General features: G+C 35.2%; 1 protein-coding gene across 6 annotated transcripts in view; it reads left to right on the forward strand.

The window, feature by feature from the left end:
• The first annotated feature begins 8,686 nt into the window (after positions 1-8,686).
• LOC148943576 (hydroxylysine kinase) overlaps positions 8,687-27,254 on the forward strand; it is a 37,665-nt gene continuing 19,097 nt past the window's right edge. The window contains exons 1-2 of one of the 6 annotated variants that reach the window (XM_089100996.1): positions 8,687-8,816; positions 18,314-18,451. In XM_089100996.1, coding sequence (XP_088957122.1) covers positions 18,438-18,451 — 14 coding nt within the window. In that variant the 5' untranslated portion in view covers positions 8,687-8,816; positions 18,314-18,437. The other 5 variants (XM_089100997.1, XM_089100998.1, XM_089101002.1 and 2 more) reach the window with 5 other exon arrangements.

The following is a 27,254-nucleotide window of genomic DNA, read 5'->3' on the forward strand; positions in this document are numbered from 1 at the left end:
ATTAGATTTAGCTTTAGCAGCGACACATTCCTAACAAACTAGTCTTGACTAAAGGCAATTGTCCAATAATCAGTTTAACCCTTTTTTCTCCACCTTCATACGATCCAATTCCCAAATGCTATCTAGCTCTGTTTATTTCCCTATTATTCAATTAATATCGTTCGTATAGTCCAATTCGCAAATGCTATACCCTTTTTTTGGCAATTAGAGTTGGCTTTAGCAGCGACATATTCCTAACAAACTAGTCTTGACTAATGGCAATTGTCCAATAATCAATTTAACCCTTTTTCCTCCACCTTAAGACGATCCAATTCACAAATACTATCTATCTCTGTTTTTCCCTATGATTCAATTAATATCGTTCGTATAGTCCAATTCGCAAATTCTATACCTTTTTTTCTCCCCTTCAGACTATCCAATTCACAAATGCTATCTAATGACACATTCCTAACAAACTAGTCTTGACTAAAGGCAATGGTCCGAAAAATCAGAAACCAGTCTGATAGCACATACTTCAAAGAAATGGAACAGTGGATAATGCATGGGTGATAGACAGCTTTTCCTACAAAATCATTCCTAAATACGCAATTTTATAATTTCTAGTTTCTGGTTTTAAAAAAATTTTATGATGAAAGTGCCTCAAAAACCAGTCTGCTCACGTTATAAAATCTCAATTATACTCTCAAAACGTGTTTGTTCACTTTATAGGTATATAATATAAAAGGATTGGTCGCTTTTTGTAATATGCACGTCAAACTCGGCTATGATAATTAAAAGGGTGACATATGCCATTTTTGCAGAAAATGAGTTATGTGTATGTCATGGGTAAACCCAGCACAAGGAATCGAATGGTGAAGTCAGAATTCTCCTTTCTCCTGCCGTTACGAGGATAAAAAAAGAGACATACGCCGTTTGGACGCGGATCGCAACTGGGCCAAAAAGGAGAGACGTGCAGAGCAAATGTCTCCTTTTGACCCTGTCCTTTTGAACTTTAATATCTGGCATATGTATCCTTTTTGGCTCAAGAATCAGCTGAATTTCAGCATAGTCATCGTGATTTGACAAACAGAAGAAACAGTTGTTGTAATGTGATTGAGACCACAATGCATTCCAGAAGCTTTGCTCTTGTCCAAAAAGCAATTAAAATAGCAAAGGAGAAAGGAATCAGCAGGTGAGAAGTCTTATAGTTTTATCCAACCACTCAATCTCTACTCTTTCTTTCCGCTCTTTACTTTCCGACATCATACATATATAACTTGTTAACCAACCCTTCAGGTTTTCCGGGCTTACCTCTTTCTTCCATTTTGCTCCTTTGCTTGTTGTACTTCTCTCTGTATTTCCGTCTGAATACAGCTTTTTTCTTTCCGCAGAATGTATGGACATTTGAACCATATGTGTCCCCAGGGCATAACTTGCAACGCCTGCCCCTGGGCACTGGGTGGTTGTATTGACACCAGAGTTTTTTTTTATTCTGAACTTTGAACTTTTTTTTTAACAAAATGGATCTCTCAAAATTTTTATCGAGTGCATGTGGGGGAAAGGGGCGTGGGAGAATAGTTGCCCTCTGATCTCTTTTGACTCTGAAAAACTGGACTAGAACTTTTAATTTTCAATCAAACAAGCCCTCTCTGAAGTTTATACGAGCATCCCTTCCACAATAGCTGTATATGTCCTCTAGGCATACGCTTACCCTGGATCCTGAAGGATTGTGTCAACCCCGGAGTTTTCGTCATCTGATCTTTGAACCATTTTGAAAAAAATGGCTCTCTCAAAGTTCTTATCGGATAGGTTTGAAGAAAATAGAACGTGGAGAGGGGGGGGGGGTAGTTGCTCTCCAATCTCTTTGTACTCTTAAAAAATAAACAAGAACTTTCAATTTCCAATCATATGAGCCCTTTCCGAAGTATATGCGAGAATCCCTTCCATAAGAACTATATATGCCCCCAGAGTATTAGTAAAAACGCCTGCCTCCGGGCCCAAGGGGGTTTTGTCTACCTCGGAGTTTTCATTATATGATCTTTGAACTATTTATAAAAAAAATTGGCTATCTCTAAGTTCTTATCGGATGGGTTTGAACAAAAACGGGCATGGAGGGGAGGGGGACTATTTGCCCTCTGATATCTTTTGACTCTTTAAAAATGGTCTAGAACTTTCAATTTCTAATCGACTGATCCCTCTCTAAAGTTTATACGAGCATACTTAGCATAAGAACCATATATGCCCCCAGAGTAATACTTACAACGCCGGGCCCTGGGGAGTTGCGTCGACACAGGAGGTTTTCTTATCTGACCTTTGAACTATATTTAATGAAATGGTTATTTTAAAAATTTTATCAGATCGGCTTGGGGAAAAAAAGAGTGTGTGGGGGGGGGGGCTAGTTGCCCTTGGATATCTTTTGACTCTTAAAAAGTGAACTAGAACTTTCAATTTCCAAAATCAAATGAGCCCTCTCTGAAGTTTATACGAGTATTCCTTCCTTAAAAACCATATAAGCCCCCAGGGCATAACTTATAACCCTTTCTCTGAAGAACGTTGGGGAGTGTCCTTCTCAAAAGTATAATTCCTAGAACTTTCAACTACTTTGAACAAAATGGCTATCTCAAAATTTTTATTGGATGTGTTTGTGGAAATGGCGGGCGTGGAAGGGGTGTTAGTTGCCTTCCAATCACTTTCGGCTATTAAAAAGGGCACTAGCCATTTAAATTTCCAATCCAATGAGCCCTTTTTGAAGTTTCTACGACAACGCTTTCTATAAAAACCTTATATGCCCCCAGGGCATAACTTACAACCCTTGCCTGAGGGATATGGGGGAGGGATTGTCATCCTAAATGACCTAATTTCTGGAATTTTCAACTGCATTGAACAAAATGGCCATCTCAAAATTTTAATTGGATGTGTTTGGGAAAAAGGTGGGCGTGAGAGGGGGGTTAGTTGTCCTCCAATCACTTTGACTATTAAAAAGGACACTAGCCCTTTGAATTTCCAATTGAATGAGTGCTTTTTGAAGTTTCTACGACAACGCTTTCTATAAAAACCTTATATGCCCCCAGGGTATAACTTACAACCAGTGCCCTGAGAGCTGTGGGGGGAGTGTCCTACTCAAAAATTTTATTTCTATCTGGAAATAAACTACGTAGAACAAAATGGTTATCTCAAATTTTGATTGGATGTGTTTGGGGAAATGGTGGGTCTAGAAGGGGTGTTAGTTGCCTTCCAATCACTTTTGACCCTTAAAAGGGTACTAGAAATCTCAATTTCCAATCGAATGAGCCCCCTTTGAAGTTTATACGACTGCCCCTTCCATATGAAGTGCCTCTGGGAAAAAAAATAATAAAACATTTGAGCTGTTTGTGCCTCTGATTTTTGTTCGTTTTGGGTTTCATTTATTTATCGATGCTGATTTGTGGTAGTTTGATGCTTGGTAGATTATTTGATTTTATTTTTGCTCACTTTTGGTTAAATGGAGTTCTTTACTTTTCTTTGAAAAACTGATTTTGTAGAAATTTTTTTCTTCATTAATTTTTGTTCGTTTTATATTGACATAGTCTTTTCAGGGAAAAAGAAAATAATTCTTTAAATCTTTTCGTGTTTTTTAAGACTTTATAGTTTGGCCTACTATTTGTATGCTGGAGAAAGATTTTCAGCAATTTTTAACAACATACACCCTTTTAAAAATCTGGACACAAATAGTAGTGTTTAATTTAGTTTCATACTTCCTCTAGTTCACCTGAAGTAGAAAACTTAATACCATTCGCCAAAAAAAATCTGTTTATTTTTTTTGATAGCTTGGATACGCTTACGCTATTTTGATTTGGTTAAATTTTAAGAGCAAAAGTAGCCCCAAAAGTTTGATTATAATACCCACAGTCGTTCTTGGGATACTGCTGAGATGCCTTATTGGGAATAAGCCTTAACACAGTGTATTTTGATTTAATCTTAAGGCAACATTCAGTATTTAAACATAATGGGCAAATGGGAGGGTGGGCGTGGGAGGGGGACTAGTTGCCTCCAATCACTTTCGACTCTTAAAAAGGGTATTAGTCCTTTCTATTTTAAATCGAATGAGCCCTTTTCGAAGTTCCTAAGAAAACACCTTCGATACTAAGTGCCATGGTCTAAAAAAAAACAAAACAAAAAAAAATACACTGTACCCAGATCGTTCTTTACTATAAAAATGTCAAGCCGTCCTATCACTTTTGACTATTAAAAAGGGCACTAGCCCTTTCAATTTCCAATAGAATGGGACGTTTTTGAGTTTCTACGGTAATGCTTTGTATAAATACCTTATATGCCCCCAGGGCATAAATTACAACCCTTGCCCTGAGGGCTGTGAGGGGGTTGTCATCCTCAAAGACCTAATTTCCAGAACTTTCAACTACGTTAAACAAAGTGGCTATCTCAAAATTTTGATTGGATGTGTTTGGGGAAATGGTGGGCGTGAGAGGGGCTTTAGTTGCTCTCCAATCACTTTCAGCCATTAAAAAAGACACTAGACCTTTCAATTTCCAATCGAATGAGCCCTTTTGAAGTTTCTACGACAAAGCTTTCAATAAAAAACTTATATGCCCCCAGGGCATAACTTACAACCCTTGCCCTAAGGGCTAGGGTCAACCTTAAAGACCAAATTTCCAGAACTTTTAACTACGTTGAAGAAAATTGCTATCTCAAAATTTTAATTGGACGTGTTTTGGGGAAATGGTGGGCGTGAGGTGGGGGGGAGGGGGGGTTTAGTTCCCTCCAATCACTTCCGACTGTTAAAAAGGGCACTAGTCCTTTCAATTTCCAATCGAATGAGCCCTTTTTGAAGTTTCTACTACAACGCTTTCAATATAAACCTTATATGGCCCAGGACATAACTTACAATCCTTGACCTGAGGGCTGTGAGGAGGTTGTCATCCTCAAAGACATAATTTCCGAAAATTCCAACTACGTTGAACAAAATGGCTATCTCAAAAGTTGATTGGATGCGTTTGGGAAAATTGTTGGCGTGAGAGGCTGGGTTACTTGCCATCCAATCACTTTCGACTATTAAAAAGGGCACTGGCTGTTTAAATTTCCAGTCGAATGATACCCTTTTGAAGTTATTACGACAGCGCTTTCTATAAAAAAAAAACTTATGTGCCCCCAGGGCATAACTTACAACCCATTGCCCTGAGGGCTGTGGGGGGAGTGTCATCCTCAAAAACATAATTTTCAGACTTTTTAACTACGTCGAACAAAATGGCTATCTCAAAATTTTTATTGGATGTGTTTGGGGAATGGGTGGGTGTTAGATAGATTGATAGATAGATTTATTCTACATATATCAGTAAAATAATTACATAACAATCTACAAATCCCCACAAAGGCTCCATGGCCTGTAGGAGGGGGATTATGAAAGATCAAATAAACATTAAACGCTTAGTATTTAAACAATATAAGCATAACATTAACATTAAAACTTATAAACATAAGCATTTGAACTGTTAAAATGTAAAGCATTTGCTTCATAAAAATGGAGAAAAAATAAACAACAACAAAAACAAGGACAGTTCAACTACAGTTTCACTCTTTGTCATGGGAGCGCTAGGCAGCAGAATCACATCATGGATCGCATCATGGCAAGCTTTTTCAGCACTCTGTCCAAACTGGTCATTGGATAAAATTCAGCTTGATTCTTTTAAGTTCCCTCCTCCATGGAAGTTTTGCCAACCAAATATCTGCCTTAAGCTTGTACAAGACAAAAAGCAGAATACCCCACATCAACTAATTATGGCTGAATTTTTAAGAAAAAAGGCTACAGAGTTTAAAGATCATCTGCACATTTATACTGATGGATCCCTAGTAGGGATGAGATCTGCTGCAGCAGCAAAAATTCCGCACACCTCTCTGTCCATTCAAAAGCCTCTCCCACTGAACTCCTCAGTTTTGATGGCCGAACTGGCAGCAATAGTTGAATCAATAAAAGCGGTCAAAAATACACCACCCCATTTCAGAAAAGTAGCAATCTACTTGGATTCTCAGACTACTCTTAGACTAATGAAAACCTTAAACGGGAACGCAAAGGACACTAACTTGCAGGAGATAAGAGAACAGCTTGATTCTATATATAAGGTTGACATAGCAGTGGCTTTCCAGCATATTCTTAGTTATGTAGGCATCCACTATAACGAAAAAGTGGATATTCTCGCCGCAGAGACTGCAAAGTCAATTAACCTACAGCTTGCTCAAAATTATTCAATCGCACTTAGAGATGCAATTAGAAACCGCCATCTTTATAGAAAGCCTCCTCCTGCTTTGGCTCCAATTTTCAAAGAGCCTGAAATAAATCTGGCGTGCTTCAAAATAAAAAACTTAGCAGTAATACTGAGAAGAGAAGAATTCAGATGGAAGCAGTATAGTGACCCAAATTGTAGACTCTGCAAATTGACTGAGGAAACTTTGCAATACCTTCTCTTTGAATGCACTGCAAGTACTCCTGGAATTTATAAACTGCATACCCTATCCAAAAATTTTAAACTTCCATTAGAAATTAACCTGATTGTGGATACTCACTTGCCAACTTCCATTAAAAAAAAGAAGTTTTACAGAGAGGCAATTGATGTGTTAATTAGTTTAGATGTTCTTTGAGTGAGTAAATTTAAAGAAGAGAGTCGACAAGCAGAAGAAGTGGCGGGTCCTGCCGCAAGAGCCGTAGAGGTCCCTGCCAAGTTTACTCTTAATTTGTGGGGAAATGGTAGCAGGACCCTACGCTTCGCTTGTTTGGCCCTTATGAAAAAGCCAATATATTTTTCTCCCCCCCCCCTTGGAAGAACATAAATTTAATGCCATGGAGGAGAATCTACCAACTTGGAAGCCAGAAAGACACCAAATGATGGAGTCCAAGTGATTTCTAACGAAGAAGAAGAAAAGTGCAGTTATTAGCCGAAAGGAGTCCGCTTAGGATTCCAGGTGCTTTTTTTAAGAAGAATATCTACATGAACGAAGATCGATGTCATCGGTAAGCCGTACCTGCGAGCGACGCGAAGCGTCACGGGTGGCAAATTTTTTCACAACCTTGGTAACAATGCTTGCGAAGGATTTTTTCTTCGCCTGGTTGCAACCCTGGGGTGGCTTTGGGTTTTTAACCCTGGGGGCAAAGGCACCACCATGGGCTAGGAAAAAATATGTGGAAGTAATAGACCGTTTTATTGTAGATACTAAGCTACACTTAGTGCTTTAATTTGTATTAATAATTGTATATATTAATATTATTTCACATTATTTTAATATTGTACATGTAAATTAGTGATATGTAGGCTATATGTATGAGTATGTGTATATAGCTTGTCAAGCTATATGAATACAGCTTGACATTGATTTAATGGCTTTTGCCTTGAGATTCTTCAAAACCCCTCCCTAACCACAGTGACAAAAGCCAGATGGCTTTTTAAAATATTTGACCCTCGTTCATGACAGAACAACAGCTGGACAGCTGAATTTGGACATGGAATACCTTTCATCCCTAAAGGCTCTGATGAAATCGTGGAGACGTGAACAATGGGCAGCCTGCTCAGGAGTGCTTCAAACAAACAACAACAATGCTGGGGTTGGCTTTGGCTCTTTAGCTGAAAGCATCCGTGATGCCAAACGTGGTACAATTGTACCATTTTGGTACATTTCACCTCTACTGGTACAATTTAGTACAGTCCCACAAAATATGGTACATTTTACAAAAAAAAAAAAAAAAAAAATAAAAATAAAAAAAAAAAAATTATGGTACAATGTGGTACAATTCAGTATTTTTGTCTAGTGGAATTAGTGGGAATCTAGTGGAATTAAAACAAATGCCAATCACCCAAGGTGAATCTCCTCAGTTTGAAAGTTTTTATTCAGGAAAAAGGAGTCTGCTGAGAGAAAGTAAAAGTAAGTTGAAATTTAAAATAAGGCGATCTAGCTCAACGATATATGTATATATATATATATATATATATATATATATATATATATATATATATATATATATATATATATATATATATTAGGGGCTATTGAGAAGAGAACGTGTTAAGAAACAGTTGTCACTTTATAATACGCAAAAAAATTGTAGTTACCAAACTTTGAAAGCAGTAAAAGTTATCTTTTTTTCAGAATTGCATAAAATTTCTATCGAGACCTTCATAAAAGGGAAAAGGGGGATTTGTATGCAAACTATTAAATGGAAAATCAGGTCTCAGCAACTGCTCTTGGGCAATATTCTGTAAGAGTACAAGGTTAAAATATGATTTTAGCCCCTGATTTGTATTGAAATCGTCATTTGGGATCATTATCAGGGCGGTGCTATAAATGGTCATAAATGGCCGAAGATCAAAGACTTTTGTTGGCCTGTAGTAAAATGTTTCTATAGTAATACATGTTACTCCGAACATTTTTTTTCCAAGTACGGTCAGGAGTAATGTACTGTATTAGAAGAGAAAGAAAAACAACGGAATGGAAAAATAAAGTGAATGAAAATGTCTTATGCAAAATTTTCATAGATAGTACTTTACGTAACCGACGATCCGTGTGTTACGCGAAGCGTAACATGCGGAAAAAATTTAGGGATATGGTACAATTTTTTTGTCTTTGGTACATTTTTCATGCAATTTGTGGTACATTTTGTTTTGAGGTACTGGTAACACTGGAAAGTAGCCCTGGTTATGCTGTCAAAGGCAAATATTTCAAAATGTATAAGCATTCAATTGTGGTTCATTTGTTTGCAGGGAGAGATCGAGGAAAACGGACAACGCGGTAAAATTAAAAAATTGTTGCCCAGCTTATTTTCTAGACTATTTCGCATTCTGAAGTTTTGATTTCGGGTAAGAGCATTTACAATATTTGGATTAAGATTGATTAATGAATTTCCACCCTCTAATGAGGGTTTTCCCGGGGGGAAGTGTCAAAGTGGGAACCATCCATCCACTAGAGACACCCCATGTACAAACAGGATCAACACCAGCACTAGTAGGATTGTCTCCTCCACTAATATCATTATCACCACCACACATAAAATGCTCACCATCTCAAACCCATCCATTTCCAGTAAGCTCTGGACAGCCCCATCAAACACCTATACAATTTCCTCACTCAACATATCAAGATACTCAAGGTCCCCCTACAGTTTACTATGCACCTCTGCCATATTCAATTCATCAAGGTCATTTACACCTTGCGCCCAAAACCCAACACTTACAATTTGTACCATCAGTAAGTGTTCATAATAGAGTTTCAGGGTTGTAAGTTGATTATCCTCCCCTCCCCGAAGAAGAAAAGGAGGACATCACAAATGTTGTAAATCCTATGGAGGCTGAAGGGATCAGTGATTTACTGAAAAGAAGTGTTAAGAGAAGTGGCTCACTTCTTGAGCAAGAAACTTCAAAAACTGTTAAACCTCCTATAGATGAAAGATTTCCAGAGAAATTCAGAGCTAAAAATAACAGAATAGAGGCAGCTAGTGAGTTTATAAGCAGTGTATCAGGGACTAATCTAACAGTGGTTTTCACCTCACAGGTAAAACTTCCATCAGACAGAGCAATCACTCTAGAACTTAAGAAAATTCTCCAAACAGAAAAATTTTACTTTTACTCAAACTATGATAGAAATAGACTATCAGTATATGTTCAATCACAAACTGCATTGGAGACTTTAATGAAAATTCAGAAGCTAGATGTTGTTGATGTAGCACCTGAAGAGAAAAGACAGGTCAGCTATGGTGTAATCAAGCAAATAGCACTAGATTGTTTAAAGTACGAACTGCTGACAGACTTCAGGGTAGAAACTAATATTGAGATTAAGGAATTAAAGAGGTTAAAAAGATACAACCAAGAGACCAAAAAATTATAAGATAGCATGAGTATTTGTGTAGCATTTGAGAGTAACTCTCTTCCCCAGTCTATTTGGCTATATAGAAGAAAAAGAAGTATTGAGAGATACAACCGACCCATTATTCAGTGCTTTAAATGCCAAAAGTATGGCCACACTCAAGAAAAGTGTAGGTCACCACATGCTGTATGCTTGAGCTGTGCAAACAAACACACTTCAAATGAGTGTCCCTCAAAACTAGAAACCAAAGAGTCAGGAAAATACTAAAAGTATATCTGTGCTAACTGTGAGAAAAAAAATTCAACAACATCTGGTAGCTGCTCAGCCCACCAACAAAGCCATAAAATTATAAAAATGGCAGTTGCCCAGAACGTACCAATGAAAAGAGCAGCTAATGCATACCGAGATATGCAGATGCACTCAACAAGAAGGTTGTGAAAGAGCCACCCCCCTTGAACCAAAAAACACCCTTCAACAGCTAGTGTTATTTGTATCCAAAATGCCAGAAGTGATAGACATCAAGGAATTAGAAATGAAAGATAGGATAGTGAAGTTATGTCAACTTATGCACTCACTTTTCAAAGTTGAAATCAATGTAGAAGAAATTTGGAATCTAGCAAATAAACTAGAATGAAGTTGTTATCTTTTAACATCCAATCTGTTATGAAAGGAAAAAGAATTTATTAGAGTGTTTTTAGAAAGAGAAAAAATTGATATCGGATGCTTTCAAAAAACATGGCCACAACCCCAGAATTCAAGGAGACGTAGAAATTATGAAGTAATAAGAAAGGATGGAGCTGAACAGACAAGAGGAGGAATATTAGTATGCCTTAAAAAGTCATTAATGTTTCAAAAACTAGATATTAAAGACATCACAAGTTCTAAAATTGAGATGGTAGCTTGTTAAGTATTCCTGGGTAAGAGGAATACAATAGTTATTGTTAATATATATAACTCCAATGGAAATGAGCCACAAACAGAGGACATTTTCAATAAAGTGAAAAAAGTGATTAAAGCCAAAGAGCCTTTTATTATTACTGGTGACTTTAACGCCCATTCAGATGCTTGGTGTTTGTGTGGATCTCAATTGTAGTGGTATAGGTATCCTAAGTGCTCTGGATAATAATGATGACATTGGCCTAGTGACCCCACTTGGACTTCAAACTAGAAGAAACCCAATTACAGGAGTATACTCTACCATTGACCTGACATTCTCTGCAGTAGCAATAATCAATCAACTAAAGTTTAACTCCTGAACCAACCTTAACCAGTGATCATGAGCCAGTGATAATTGAGTATAAAGAATCTACACTAAGAAGTCAAACCCCACCAACACGCCCTACCTTTCAATTTAAGAAAGTTAACTGGGATTACTTCCAGGAAGAACTTACAAGGATAAGTCTTGAAGAAGAACTGGCAACAGTTATGACTACAGAGAAGAAAATTGAAAGATTACAAGATCTACTGATGGAAGTGGCTAAGAAGACTATCCCCAACAAGACTAGGAATGAACCAATATGGTGGAATGAACAGTGTAGCTTAAATAAGAAGAAACTAAACCAAGCTTCAAACAATTAGAACAAGAGTTTGATAATTTAAAACTATGGAAAAAAAAATATTGGCACAGGCAGAATTTAGTAAAACAATGAATAAAGCTAAAACAGAATCTTGGAAGCATTTTGTTTCAAATCTCAACTTCAGGGATTCATTTGGAACAGTGTATACCTTCATAAGATAGATGAATAGGAGAGAATTGTACCACCATCCGGAGGGGCCGACAACCTACCAAGGACAAGTGATTGCTGATAACAAAACAAAGGCTGAGGCAGAAGCAAGTCATCTCCACAATACATTAGATAAGAAAGATCCATTTGAAGGAACCAGCCCACATTCAGCAACTTTCACTAAAACAAGAAAACTTTCTATGCAAAAATCAGTATCAAATTAGAACAAACCCTTCTCAAAATCAGAATTTGAACTTGTTCTAAAGACACTACCAGAGACTTCATCTGGCAGTGACAACATATACGTACCCTGTTTTCTTTAAAAGGTTGACTGATAAATGGAAGGATATTCTGCTACAGCTCATCAATAAATTGTGGAAGGAGGGCGATTTCCCTACAATTTGGAAGAATGGCACATCTAACATGATCCCAAAACCAAATAAACCATACAAAGTAGAAAATCATCGTTTTATAACTCTGCTCCCAGTTGGAGGTAATATATATGAAAGGCTAGTAAAAGAAAGACTGAGATTTGCAATAGATGAAGCTAACCTGCTGCAGGATATTCAGACAGGTTTTTGCTGATAGAGAAATACAGTAGATAACCTGGTCATGATGCAGAGAGACATCATTGATGCACTTGATAATGGCAAAGTAATGATTGCAGTGTTCTTGGATATTAAAGGAGCTTTTGATAATTTGGTTTACAGACAGATACCACAAGGTTTATCTAAAGCAAAAAAGAATGTAAATTTGATGAAATTCACACTGAGCTACCTGTCAGATAGAAAAATTGCTGTGACTGTAGGACAAGAAAGATCAAAGGAAACAGAGGTGGAAAGAGGTGTTCCACAAGGAAGTGTTCTTGGACCAGACTATTATAATGTTGGAGAATTTGATATCCCTCTAGAAGACAATAACTGCAAAGGAGGAATCTTTGCAGATGATAATAATACTTGGACAATCCAAAACACAGTGGAAGAAGAAGAAAAAGTTGTCCAAGAAATATTAGACCAAATAGAGTCATGGTCCCTAGGACTAGATCTTGATTTTGAACCATCCAAAGCCAAAGTTATGTTGTTCACATCTAAGAGGAATATAAGACCTCCCCTACTTACTCTATTTGGAGAGGAACTGCTTGTAACCAATTGTCATAAAGTCCTTGGAATACACATTGTTGATAAACTTCAATTTAGTCAACATGTCAAATATCTAAAAGAATCCTGTGCAAAGCGACTGAATTTGATGAAGATGCTTTCATGTGGAAAGCATGGTGTCAACATAGTTACAGCAAGACAATTTTATATCAAATACATAAGACCTAAAATTGATTATGGGAGTTTGATATACAGCATTGCCCCAGAATCTACTCTCAGAAAACTTGATACAATACAGAATACAGCCCTAAGATTAGTATTTGGAGCTCAACAGAGCACCCCAATTCCTTTTCTCCTGGGTGAGTCTGGAGTGGAGAAACTCAACACAAGACGGGATAAAATGCTTATAGTATACGTGAACAATCTATGGAAAGCAGACTATAACCACCCAGTTGAGAAATTGATAGTTGAACCTGGTGGAACCACCAACAGTAATAACCATAGAATATGGAAATATCTGATTTCGCCTGAGAAATTTAAACAATTAATAACCTAGGAAAGTATAGAAGTACCTATTCACCAAATACTATGTTATAAAAAACCACAGCAAATTCCCCCCTGGGATTGGGCTCATATTGAATGCCAGATGGATCGCATGGAAAAAAATGGAAAATGAACTGATAATAATGAGATAGGAATTTTTCTCAGTTTTGAATTGCAAGTATCAAGAATACGTTGAAACAAATGCATATGACTCAAAAATAAATGGTGTAGGAGTGGGTTGTTTAGCAGTGGTTCCAGAATTAAATACAGTGATAACAAAGTCACTAAGTAAAGAATCAACTGTTTTTGAGGCAGAAATAAAAGCAATTGAATGTTCACTAGAATGGGTATTGAGGAAAACTAGTGAAAGTGATGAAAACCAATCTAAGGTCCTCATATGCAGTGACTCGAAATCTGCCCTCCAGTCCCTAAAGAATTTTCCAAATTAACAAAATGAGGAGGTCCATAAGTGCTATAGTTCAATTCTGATGATTGTTGGGAAAGGAATAGTGATACAATTTTTGTGGTGTCCAGCCCATGTGGGGGTGGCAGGTAATGAAAAAGCAGACAAATATGCCAAACTGACATCACAAAATATGGCCCTTAGACCTCCTACAGAAACATACAAACAGATTAGAGGGATGGTTAGAAAAATTTACCAAAACATTTTGAGGAAATGAGGGATAATAGTAGTAATTACCCAGAAAAAGAAGCCTGGCTTTGGTATGAAAAATTATAGTAGATTAAAAAGAAAATATGGTTGCTTAATGTTCCGTTTTCGGTTGACCCATGTAGGTATTAAGCATAGGTTGTTTATCATAGGCAAAACTGATAGTCCTCAGTGTGATAACTGTAGTAAGATAGAAAGTATTTTCCATTATGTTGTTGAATGTAAGGAGTATGAAAATTTGAGAAAAGAAATGATGAATTTGTGCAAAGAGGAAAATTTAGGAGAATTTTCAGTAGCACTTGCATTAGGAATTTTGATTGATGATGATTTTTTGAAGTATAGGATGACAGACCTGTTTATTAAGTTTATACAGGAAAGTGGTAGAGAAAATGATTTTATCTGATGCTGATAGTAATGTAATTGCTGTATTGTCAGTGTTGAAAAAGGGATTGATCTTGTATGTATAATAGGTTTGATTGATGGTTTTAGCAATGATATATGTCCGTGTTAAAAAAAAAAAATAAATAAATAAATAAAAAAAAAAAAATCCTGCTATAAAGGAAGATTGTCTTTTCTTTTTTAGATTGAAGCTGAGTTGTATTAATTATTTCTGTATTGAAAGTATTTGCAGCTAATGGCGTTGTGCTGAGAAGGAAGAAAATTAGTCATATTGAAAGAAGTCTCAACTGACATTGCTGTCAAGAGGAGACTCAAATCTCTCAGATCTCTCAGATCAGGTTCATTTGTTTTAAATTTTAAAACAACTACTGCTACTACTGCTACTAGTGCTAGTGCTATTACTGTTAGTATCACAACTAGTCCTGTAACTATTACTACTAGTACTCCTCCTTCTACTACTGTGACTACTATTACATATATGGCTAAGTGTATGATGGGGAAATTTTTAAGAAATATCAAGTGGAAGTTTAACTGAATTACAAGACCATCTGCATATAGGTTTTCAAAAGAGCATATCAGCAATATCTAAGGAACAACCTTGTGTGTGCAGTTGAAACTCACAGGGCTTGTTGTAGCAGATATTGAAACTTACAGGGCTTGTTGTGGGGTAGTAGACTAACCAAGAGACTATTTGCATAATATTAGGGCTGTTTTTTCCCTCGTCAATGTGCTAAGATCTTACATCTGTTGTCAGAAAATGCTTAAAAGTGAAATCTTTGAACAAAGATCTTACATCTTTGGTTGTTTTTGTGCAAACGTCCTTCATCATTCTGCTCTGATCAGCAGTCATAGAACAATGATGAGTAGATCATCAAAGTTCTCTCATCATTGTTCTACATGGCAGAACAGTGGTGGTCTTCACACTTTTTGCTAACATCAGTGAGCTGTAAGATCTTAGAACAAAGATGAGTTAAAAAATGATAATTTGCAGAAACATGTAAGATGTTAGATGTAAGATCTTAGTGCTAAAAAACAGGCCTATTACTTCTGCTATTGTTACTACTATTACTACTAACTATTGCTGTTACTATTACTATTGCTGGTAAGGCTGCTACTAATTCTACTGCTAATACTACTCAGTGATGCCAGGTGCCTGACATTAGATAGTGGACAAAGGGAAGCAAAAATGTGCTGATGGCACATTTTTGCTTTATATTTTTTGGTTGGAGTTCAAAATTCAGGAGAAATTAGATCTTGCAGGGATGAGTGCAAAAAAAAGCAGAAATTCAGAGACAAATTACCAGATAGGTGCAAATTGTGTGAATTTTACTTTTCAGAATACTAGTACTCAAAATTGGTAAGATTCAGTCTTTATTGACAGGTTTCAGCACCAGATTTCAAAATCTGAAACAGTAAAGCATTTTTGACTGATTATCTGCACTTTTGTAGTCAAAATTTTCTGTTCTCAGTCTCTGGCTTAACAAGAAAGATATTTTCTTCAGTGCTCTGGTATGTCAGAGAATTAAATAAAAGTGGGAATTAAAGAAGATCTAACAAAAAAAATACTTGCTAATATCTAAGGTGGTATTTACATTACTTTCTGGCTGATATGCTGAATTATTCCCTATAAACAATAGAAATTGTGATTAAAGAACTAAAAAAAGGAAATAGGTACTCAGTATACTGGTCTTGCAATATAGATAAGTTATACAAAAACATGGAAGTTAAAGGCACATTTGAAAAAGATAACTAATAGACAGAATTTTCTAATGAAGAACTAAAGACAAGCATGATCCTTGAAGATCACATCTCTCCAAAATGTCATTTAGGTAAGTGACATCAAAGTTTACTCCTTTATACAATATTTTTATGACATTGCAATTCTAAGCTTCAAAAAGATGTAAATTCTCAAACAGTTATGAGAACAAAATGTTTTGTAGCTTTCAAAATATAAATTGAAACAACAAGAACAACCAAGTCAAAGATAAGAAATAAGATTGACCATTATCAATGCAACTACCTATAAAATTGCAGGCTAAAGACAACGTTCTGAGATTTATGTCATGAAACAGAAGCCAAAGACATACATATGAGACAAAATTGTACTTGGCTAGGTCCTTCATCAGTTCCAATTGTTATTTCATTTGTTTTTCCCTTTTAATGAACTTCGAATTAGTTTCTTACATTTTTTAATCAAATATTGTATTTATCTTTGACTAGTATTCAAGATCATTTTCAAAGTAAAAATCAAATCCTCTTTCTATATTGTCCAGAATTTCCTCAAAAGTTTCATTGTCATTGGATGGTTTTTTGGTGTCATACATGTCAATGATAAATCTATTCAGCATAAAGGGTGTAGGATCAAAGTCAATGCAGCATTTTCACTGGCACTTTAGCCAAAGTTAGATGGTCACAATAGAGTTAAGTATTTTCAGCTGCATCCTGTTTTGAATTTTGTATTTGACAAGATTCATAACAGAAAACACTCTCTCCATGAAGGTGTTGCTGATGGGTAAAGTCAAGACAGAAAGAGCTGCTTGAGCTATGTCAAACAAAGGTCAGGTGTTCCCACTCTTTTCTGTATTTTGTATCAACATTTGACCACTTTCCCATATCTGGTTTTCATGCAAAGGATAATGCATGCTTTGATAATTTAAAATTCAGGTTTTCATGGAGCCTGGAATGCAATATGAGAATCCCTACAGGGCTCTGAAAATTCCATCTGCCTCTATTGACAAATTCCTGAATCTGTCAGTAGAAGTTGTCAGTAAACACTTTACTTTAAGATTTTGAGTTTTGTCATTGTGTGTCATTCAAGGTAAAAATTTTGGGGAATGTTGAAAAAATGCTGGACTACATCAAAACACACTATGCACATAGACTACAGGTTGTCAAAAGGATGCATCAGCAATGTCTCGGGAATGGTTTAGGGTATCAAGTTGAAACGCTTAACTTGGGTTGATTGACATGTCCACTTGTCTTAGTTTCTACTTGTTTTAAAATTGACTTGTTATTTATTGTAAATTATGTTGATTTTGGGTTTCATTTATTTATTGATGGTTATTTTTCGGTAGTTTTACATTTGGGAAATTATTTTACTTTGTTTCTGCTCATTTTTGGTTTTATGAAGCTCTTTACTTTTCTTTGAAAGTTTTTTTTTAAATCATTCATTGATAAAAATGCTATAAATATATATATATATATACACATATATATATATATATATATATATATATATATATATATATATATATATATATATATATATATATATATATATATATATATATATATATATATATATATATATATATATATATATATGTATATATATATATATATGTATATTTATATATGTATATATATATATATATATATATATATATATATATATATATATATATATATATATATATATATATATATATATATATATATATATATATATATATATGTATATATATATGTATATATATATATGTATATATACGAGATGGGTAATACATATTTACCCATGCTGAAAATAGAAGTAATACCATTAAATTCTGTATTTTGTATTATTCCCAATATCATGGCTGTTTTTCTGACAGTGCACCCCACCCACCCCTGATGGTTCCAGATATAGTCTGAGGAACATGAGACACAAAACTAATAGAATATGATAAAACATTGAAATTCTTATAGTAAATTTGGGGACAATTCTATTACTTATGTAAGACAGTGATAGATAAAATACTTAAAGTATACAAATACAAAATACTTTGTAATTAATATATTTGAATAATGTTTCTAAATACATTACCAAATATGTATTTTGTATTGAAATTTTAAATTACCTATTTATATACCCAAATGCATCAGAATCAAAACATGTAAAAGATAATATAGGAAGAATGTTTAGTAGGGTAATCATATGAGTCTTATTTAGGCTATACTATACTTATGGACACATTATACAAACCAAGATAAACATAAGAACCATAAAAATCTGTTTCACTTACAATCCAATTAGCTCTTTTTAGTTTCAACATAAATTATTTTTTTTATTCTATTTTCTTCAGGTTTATTTCATTGTCATTGGATGGTTTTTTGGTGTCATACATGTCAATGATAAATCTATTCAGCATAAAGGGTGTAGGATCAAAGTCCCTGCAGCATTTTCACTGGCACTTTAGCCAAAGTTAGATGGTCACAATAGAGTTAAGTATTTTCAGCTGCATCCTGTTTTGAATTTTGTATTTGACAAGATTCATAACAGAAAACACTCTCTCCATGAAGGTGTTGCTGATGGGTAAAGTCAAGACAGAAAGAGCTGCTTGAGCTATATCAAACAAAGGTCAGGTGTTCCCACTCTTTTCTGTATTTTGTATCAAAATTTGACCGCTTTCCCATATCTGGTTTTCATGCAAAGGATAATGCATGCTTTGATAATTTAAAATTCAGGTTTTCATGGAGCCTGGAATGCAATATGAGAATCCCTACAGGGCTCTGAAAATTCCATCTGCCTCTATTGACAAATTCCTGAATCTGTCAGTAGAAGTTGTCAGTAAACACTTTACTTTAAGATTTTGAGTTTTGTCATTGTGTGTCATTCAAGGTAAAAATTTTGGGGAATGTCGAAAAAATGCTGGACTACATCAAAACACACTATGCACATAGACTACAGGTTGTCAAAAGGATGCATCAGCAATGTCTCAGGAATGGTTTAGGGTATCAAGTTGAAACTTTTAGCTTGGATTGATTGACATGTCCACTTGTCTTAGTTTCTACTTGTTTTAAAATTGACTTGTTATTTATTGTAAATTATGTTGATTTTGGGTTTCATTTATTTATTGATGGTTATTTTTCGGTAGTTTTACATTTGGAAAATTATTTTACTTTGTTTCTGCTCATTTTTGGTTTTATGAAGCTCTTTACTTTTCTTTGAAAGTTTTTTTTAAATGATTCATTGATAAAAATGCTATAAATATATATATATATATATATATATATATATATATATATATATATATATATATATATATATATATATATATATATATATATATATATATATATATATATATATATATATATATATATATATATATATATATATATATATATATATATATATATATATATATATATATATATATATATATATATATATATATATATATATATATATATATATATATATATATATATATATATATATATATATATATATATATATATATATATATATATATATATATATATATATATACAAGATGGGTAATACATATTTACCCATGCTGAAAATAGAAGTAATACCATTAAATTCTGTATTTTGTATTATTCCCAATATCATGGCTGTTTTTCTGACAGTGCACCCCACCCACCCCTGATGGTTCCAGATATAGTCTGAGGAACATGAGACACAAAACTAATAGAATATGATAAAACATTGAAATTCTTATAGTAAATTTGGGGACAATTCTATTACTTATGTAAGACAGTGATAGATAAAATACTTAAAGTATATAAATACAAAATACTTTGTAATTAATATATTCGAATAATATTTCTAAATACATTACCAAATATGTATTTTGTATTGAAATTTTAAAATACCTATTTTTATACCCAAATGCATCAGAATCAAAACATGTAAAAAATAATATAGGAAGAATGTTTAGTAGGGTAATCATATGAGTCTTATTTAGGCTATACTATACTTATGGACACATTATACAAACCAAGATAAACATAAGAACCATAAAAATCTGTTTCACTTACAATCCAATTAGCTCTTTTTAGTTTCAACATAAATTATTTTTTTTATTCTATTTTCTTCAGGTTTATTTCTCTGTCATGTCCAAATTGCACTTCTAATTGAGAAAAGAGTCTTGACAGGAGAGGAGCAGACAAAATGATTGATGTGTTATATCTGTGAAACACTTTTGAAATTGTTTCATAAAGAAGAACCAAATCAATATATTTGCTCTTATCTTGAAAAAACTATGCACTCTGTGACTTTAAAGAAGAGTCATTGCATTGATACTTGTTATTATTTGCAGGATTTTTGTACAATCACAAATAGTAGTAGTTAATGCATTTGTTTGCATAGTCTTCTACTTCTAGAGCATACTCTGTATGGAGGAGGCATTCCCTATGGAGGGGGATAATCTCTAAGGAAATAATAAGGAAAACTCAAAGTAGATGAATTATTTTTTGCCAAATGCATCTCTTCATAAAGTAGACAGTAGCTGCATTTTTGTAGATTTTTATGCTTGTCCACTGATCTGAGATACTCTTAAATTAGGTTTGAACTTTGTCCTCTTTTAATTTCAACCTGGTTTATAGATAGAATGTGTAAAAGCAGCAAGGACTTAGTGTACATCATGGTTGAAGTTTTTTAGATAAACAGAAAAGCAGTAAGGCCTGAAAAACTTCTGTTGTTTTATTCAAATCTGGTAAGTATAGTCTGCAGCTGGCGCATTAAAAAATTAGTGAACACAGTTTGGAAATTTTATTCACTTCAGGAAATGACTCTGGTAAAGGTACCAGTGATTTGACAGTTTTTGTAAAAAAAAAAAAAAAAAAAAAAAAAAAAAAGTTTTCTACTCCAGAAGGCTTAATTTAAAGACTTTTGGTTTGAAAAGGGTTTCAGTATGTAGGGAAAACATCTAGAAATTTAACTGTTTGATTAGAAGTTTGAAGTTTTATCAGACAAGGGTACAAAACTTTGATTTTCTTAAATTGGAGTGTTTTCACCTATAAATTCAACAGAACAAAGAAGCTACCTGTTTTCAATATAAGTTGGAACCCAATTCGACATTTGTCAAAACACTTGGGGAATACTTGCGGGGGATCCTGGTGGATTTGCCATATCTGTTCTTTTTACTTTATTTCGTTGTTTTTCTTCAACCTTTTTTAATGTGTAAATGTATAAAACACTATTCAGATAGTGGATGCAAAAAACTGAAAAAGTTGCCTCAAGTACAGGGACAAAATTGGATAATCATGTGCATGGGTGCCCATAAGAGGGGTAGGGGCACCCGCCCCCCCTGGCTGAATGATGCTGCCTTATTTTTATATTTTTGTTCTGAGACTTCTATTATATAGCGTTAAAAGTGCCAATTAGACGAGGTTTGCCCCCCCCTGGAATTCAGCTTATGGGCGCCCATGATCATATGGAGTGTAATTGTGTGACCTAGGTATCTATAATATAATGTGTGATGTAGGTCTCTCTATAAACGCTATCTGGAATGGCCCACTTCCTCTCAGCTTTAATGGTCCAGCAAAGATTCCTTTTTTGTTCACAGTGAAACTGTTGTCAACATTTGGCAATTTCAAAGTTAATTTACTATTTTAATCCACTTTTAAAAAAATTTAGTTTTGACTATCCTTTGTCTGGAAAGTCCAGAATTCTTGAAATATGCATGTCCTGCTTAAGATTAATAGAAGTTTGTGACACCAAGGAGTTTAACATGTTTCATTAGCATTTTGGGTTGATAGAGGTCTAAGAAAACGGGAGTGGATTTCAAGAATTTTAAGAAGTATGTTGTCATTATATTTGACTTAGTGGAATTTACTTTCATATGTAAACTCTTAGCTTTATCCAAAACATGGGTAGGGTTTCGATGGGGTTATTTTTGATAGTTCTGACATAATTCAAGGATCAGCAGGTCATCTGCATATTAAAACCTTTGAGGGCCTCTTACCAATTTCATTAATCAGTAATATATATAAAAATTTATAAATACTGTAATGAAAATGCTGGAAGTGGTGGAAAAGGCCAAATACTTAGGTTTCATCCTTTGTCAAAATGAAAAATGGATGAGTCATATTAAAACAATAGCACAGAAAGGAAGAAATACATTATTTGGAATATACAGAAGCACACTAACATCAGAAATAAGTTAATTAAGCCTCCACAAATATATATTTAAAACTAAAATTATGCCTATCCTACATTATGGATCAGAAATATGGGGGTATCAGCCAGCAAAGCAACTAGAAACCCTTCAACTCCAATATCATAAATGAGCTTCTGGCTTACAGAATACAACACATACATGAATATTAAAAATGTTCTATTTGTAATGTTTTTACTGTACTATTTGTAATGTAATGTCATGTAAATGTTTTTTCTTTTATAACTTTAATAAACCAAATAATATTAACATTTTGATTACTAAATATCAGTATATGTATATTAAACTGACAATGCACATTCATTTGTATTTTTTCAGTACATTGCAGATTTTGTTCTGGCCTTGGGAAGGCATAGGGGTTTTGTGCCCAACTTATGTTAATTTCTGCTCGTTTTGAGTTTGACTTGATTATTTATTATAATATCTGTTCGTTTTGGGTTTCATTTATTTATCGATGCTGATTTGTGGTAGTTACACGATTGGTAGATTATTTGATATTGTTTGTGCTCATTTTTGTTTAATGGAGTTCTTTACTTTTCTTTGAAAAACTTATTTTGTGAAAAAAGTTTTTTTTAATTAATTTCTGTTCGTTTTATATTGACATAGTCTTTCCAGGGAAAAAGAAAATAATAATTTGAATCTTTCCGTTTCCTAGGACTCTGTAGTTTGACCTGGTATTCGTATCCTGGAGAAAATTTTCAAGCAAGGTTCAACAACGTACACCCTTTTAAAAATCTGGACACACATACTAGTGTATAATTTAGTATCTGACCTCCTCTAGTTGACCTGAAATGGAAAACTTGATACCATTCGCAAAAAAATCTGTTTACTTTCTTTGATAGCTTAGATACACTTACGCTATTTTGATTTGGTTAAGTTTTAAGAGCAGAAGTAGCCCCGAAAGTTTGAAGATAGTATCCTCAGTTGTTCTTGGGATATTGCTGAGATGCCTTATTGGGAATTTGCATTATCACAGTGCATTTTGATTTAATCTTAAGGCAACATTTAGTTTTTAAACATAATGGACAATTGAGAGGGTGGGCGTGGGAAGGGGATTAGTTGCCCTCAAACCCCTTTCGACTATTAAAAAAGGCATCAGCCCTTTCTATTTTCAATTGAATGAGCCCTTTTCGAAGTTCCTACGACAAATACTTCGATACAAAGTACCCTGGTCTAAAAAAAAAAAAAAAAATAATAGATCATACCCACATCAATTTTTACTATAAAAATGTCAAGCCTTCCAATCACTTTCAACTATTAAAAATGGCACTATGCCTTTCGATTTCCAATCGAATGAGCCCTTTTGGAAATGGCAACGCTTTTTATAAACACCTTATATGCCCCCAGGGTATAAATTACAACCCTTACCCTAAGGTCTGTTAGGGTGGTTGTCATCCTCTAAGACCGAATTTCCAGAATTTTCAACTACGTTAAACAAAATAGCTATCTCAAAATTTTGATTGGATGTGTTTGGGGAAATGGTGGGCATGAGAGGGGTGGTAGTTGCTCTCAAATAACTTTCAACTATTAAAAATGGCCCTAGCCCTTTCAATTTCCAATCAAATAAGCCCCTTTGAAGTTTCTACGACAAAACTTTCAATAAAAATTCTTATATGCCCCTAGGGCATAACTTACAACCCTTGCCCTGAGTGCTGGGGGAGGGTGTCATTCTCAAAGACCTAATTTCCAGAACTTTCTACTACGTTGAACAAAATGGGTATCTGAAAATTTTAATTGGATGTATTTGGAGGAGTGGTGGGCGTGAGAGGGAGGTTAGTTATCCTCCAATCACTTTCGACTATCACAAAGGGCACTAGCCCTCTCAATTTCGAATTGAATGAGCCCCTTTTGAAGCTTTACAACTCTATCTATAAAAACCTTATACGCCCCCAGGCCAGGACTTACAACCTTTGCCCTTGGGGCTCTGGGGGGTTTGTCATCCTTAAATACATAGTTCCCAGAACTTTCAACTACGTTGAACAAAATGGCTATTTCTGAACTTTGATTGAATGCTTTTGGGGAAATGGTGGGCGTAAGAGGGGGTTTATTACTCTCCACTCACTTTCGACTATTAAAAAGGACAATTTAAATTTCCAATCAAATGAGCCCTTTTTGAAATTTTATAACAACTTCCCATATAAATTTTATATGCCCCCAGGGCATAACTTACAACCCTTGCACTGAGGGCTCTGATGGGATTATCATCCTAAGAGACCTAATTTCAAGAACTTTCAACTACGTTGAACAAAATGGATATCTCGAAATTTTGATTAGATGTGTTTGGGAAAATGGTAGGCGTAAGAGGGGCGTTAGTCGCTCTCCAATCACTTTCAACTATTAAAACAGGCGCTAGCCCTTTCAATTTCCAATTGAATGAGCCCTTTTGAAGTTTCTACGCTTCCAATAAAAGCCTTATACTCCCCCATGACATAACTTACAACCCTTGCCTTGAGGGCTGTGGAGGGGGGAGGGGTTGTCTTCCTTAAAGACCTAATTTCCAAAACTTTCAGCTACGTGGAATAAAATGGCTATCTAAAATATTGATTGGATGTGTTTGGAGAAAAGATGGGCATTAGAGGGGGGTTAGTTGGCCTCAAATCACTTTCTACTATTAAAAAGGGCACTAGCCTTTTGAATTTTCAATCGAATGAGCCTTTTTTCAAGTTTCAACGACAAATACTCCAATAAAAACCTTATATGACCCCAGGGAATAACTTGGAACCCTTGACCTGAAGACAGTGGGGGAAGTGTCCTGCTCAAAGATATAATTTCCAGAACTTTGAACTGCATGGAACAAAATGGCTATCTCAAAATCTTTGTTGGATGTGTTTGAGGAAATGGTGGGCGTGGAAGGGATGTTAGTCGCTTTCCAGTCACTTTCGACTATAAAAAAGGGCACTAGCCATTTCAATTTCCAATCGAATTAGCCCTTTTTGAAGTTTCTTCGATAACATGTTACATAAAAACCTTGTATGATCCCTGGGCATAAGTTAATACCCATGTACTGCGGGCTGTGTGTGTGTGGGGGTTGTCATCCTCAAAGACCTAATTTCTAGAATTTAAAATTACGTTGAATAAAATGGTTATCTCAAAGTTTTGATTAGATGTGTTTGGGGAAAAGGTCGGCGTGAGAGGCGGGTTAGTTGCTCTAATCACTTCCGACTATTAGAAAGGGCACTAGCCCTTTGAATTTCCAATCGAATGAGCCTTTTTTGAAGTTTCTACGACAACGCCTTCTATAAAAATCCTTATATGCCCCCACGTCATAATTTACAACCCTTGCCCTAAAGGCTGTGGAGGACTGTCAACAAAAACATAATTTCTGTCTGGAAATCAACTATGCTGAACAAAATGGCTATCTCAAAATTTTGATTGGATGTGTTTCGGGAAATGGTGGGCGGGGAAGGGGTGTTAGTCGCCTTCCAATCACTTTCGACTATTAAAAACGGCACAAAGCACTCCAATTTCCAATTGAGTGAGCCCTTTTCGAAGTTTCTACGATAACTTCTTCGATACTAAGTGCCCTCCTCTAAAAGATCAAATTAATAAGTAATAGATTGTGCCAACATTGTTCTTATATTCCCCCAGGGTATAACTTAAAACCCTTGCCCTGAGGGTTGTGGGGGAGTTTCCTCTCTTTACTTAGTCCCTGTTTCTTGTCTCGTTCTGGAGTGTCCCCGTTCTTTACTTAGGCAGCGCGATCGCGCTGCCTATGATTTATACAACAACTTTCTATATAAACCTTATATGCCCCCAGGGCATAACTTACAACCCTTGCAGTGAGTGCTCTGAGGGGGTTATCATCCTAAAATACCTAATTTCCAGAACGTTCAACTGCGTTGAACAAAATGGACATCTCAAAATTTTGATTGGATGTGTTTGGGAAAATGGTGGGCATGAGAGGGGCATTAGTCACTATCCAATCACTTTGAACTATTAAAAAAGGCACTAGCACTTTCAATTTCCAATTGAATGAGCCCTTTTGAAGTTTCTACCACAACCCTTTCAATTAAAACTTTATATGCCCCCAGGGCATAACTTACAACCCTGGCCGTGAGGACTGTGGGGGCGGAGGTGTTTTAATCTTTATGGACCTTCTTTCCAATACCTTCAAACACACTGAATAACATATCTATCTAATAAATTTTATTGGGTGGGTTTAGAGAAAAGGTGGACTTGAGATGGGGGATAGTTATCCTCAAAAAACGTTCGACTGTTAAAAAGGGTAATAGCCCTTTGAGTTTCCAATCAAATGAGCCCTTTTTCCAGTTTCTACGGCAGATATTTCAATCAAAACCTTATATGCCCCCAGGGCATAACTTACAATCCTTGCCCTGACGGTTGTGGGGGAGTGACCTCCTCAAAAACATATTTTCTCTCTGGAAATCAACTACGCTGACCAAAATGGCTATCTCAAAATTTTGATTGGATGTGTGTTGGGGGAATGATGGGCATGGGGGAGGCTAGTTGCCCTCCAATCGAATGAGCCTTTTTTGAAGTTTCTACGACAACGCCTTCTATAAAAACCTTATATGCCCCCAGGGCATAACTTAAAACCCTTGTCCTGAGGGTTGTGGGGAAGTTTCCTCATCAAAAACGTATTTTCTCTCTGGAAATCAACTATGCTGAACAAAATGGCTATCTCAAAATTTTGTTTGGATGTGTCTGGGGGAATGATGGGCGTCGGGGGGGGGAGGCTAGTTGCCCTCCAATCACTTTTTACTATTAAAAAGGGCACTAGCCCTTTGAATTTCCAATCGAGTGAGCCTGTTTTGAAGTTTCTACGACAACGCCTTCAATAAAAACCTTATATGCCCCCAGGGCATAACTTACAACCCTTGCCCTGAGGGCTGTGGGGAGAGTGTCTCTAAAAAACGAAATTTTGATACCAATAGATATATATCATAAGAATTGTCTTATTATGCTGATTCCAAATATATAAATTTCATTAAGTTTAGTCTTACCCATCAAGCCTGAGAAAACGGCAGAAGCCTGAGAAAATTTTTCTGATTTTCGAAAAAAGGGCAGGAAACCCCCTAGAAGTCATAGAATTTTAATGGAAAACACATCGTCAGATTCAGCGTATCAAAGAACCCTC

Source organism: Artemia sp. Qi Xiang Cuo, chromosome 15 (genome assembly GCF_049724085.1).
Source record: "Artemia sp. Qi Xiang Cuo chromosome 15, ASM4972408v1, whole genome shotgun sequence".
NCBI lineage: Eukaryota > Metazoa > Arthropoda > Branchiopoda > Anostraca > Artemiidae > Artemia > Artemia sp. Qi Xiang Cuo.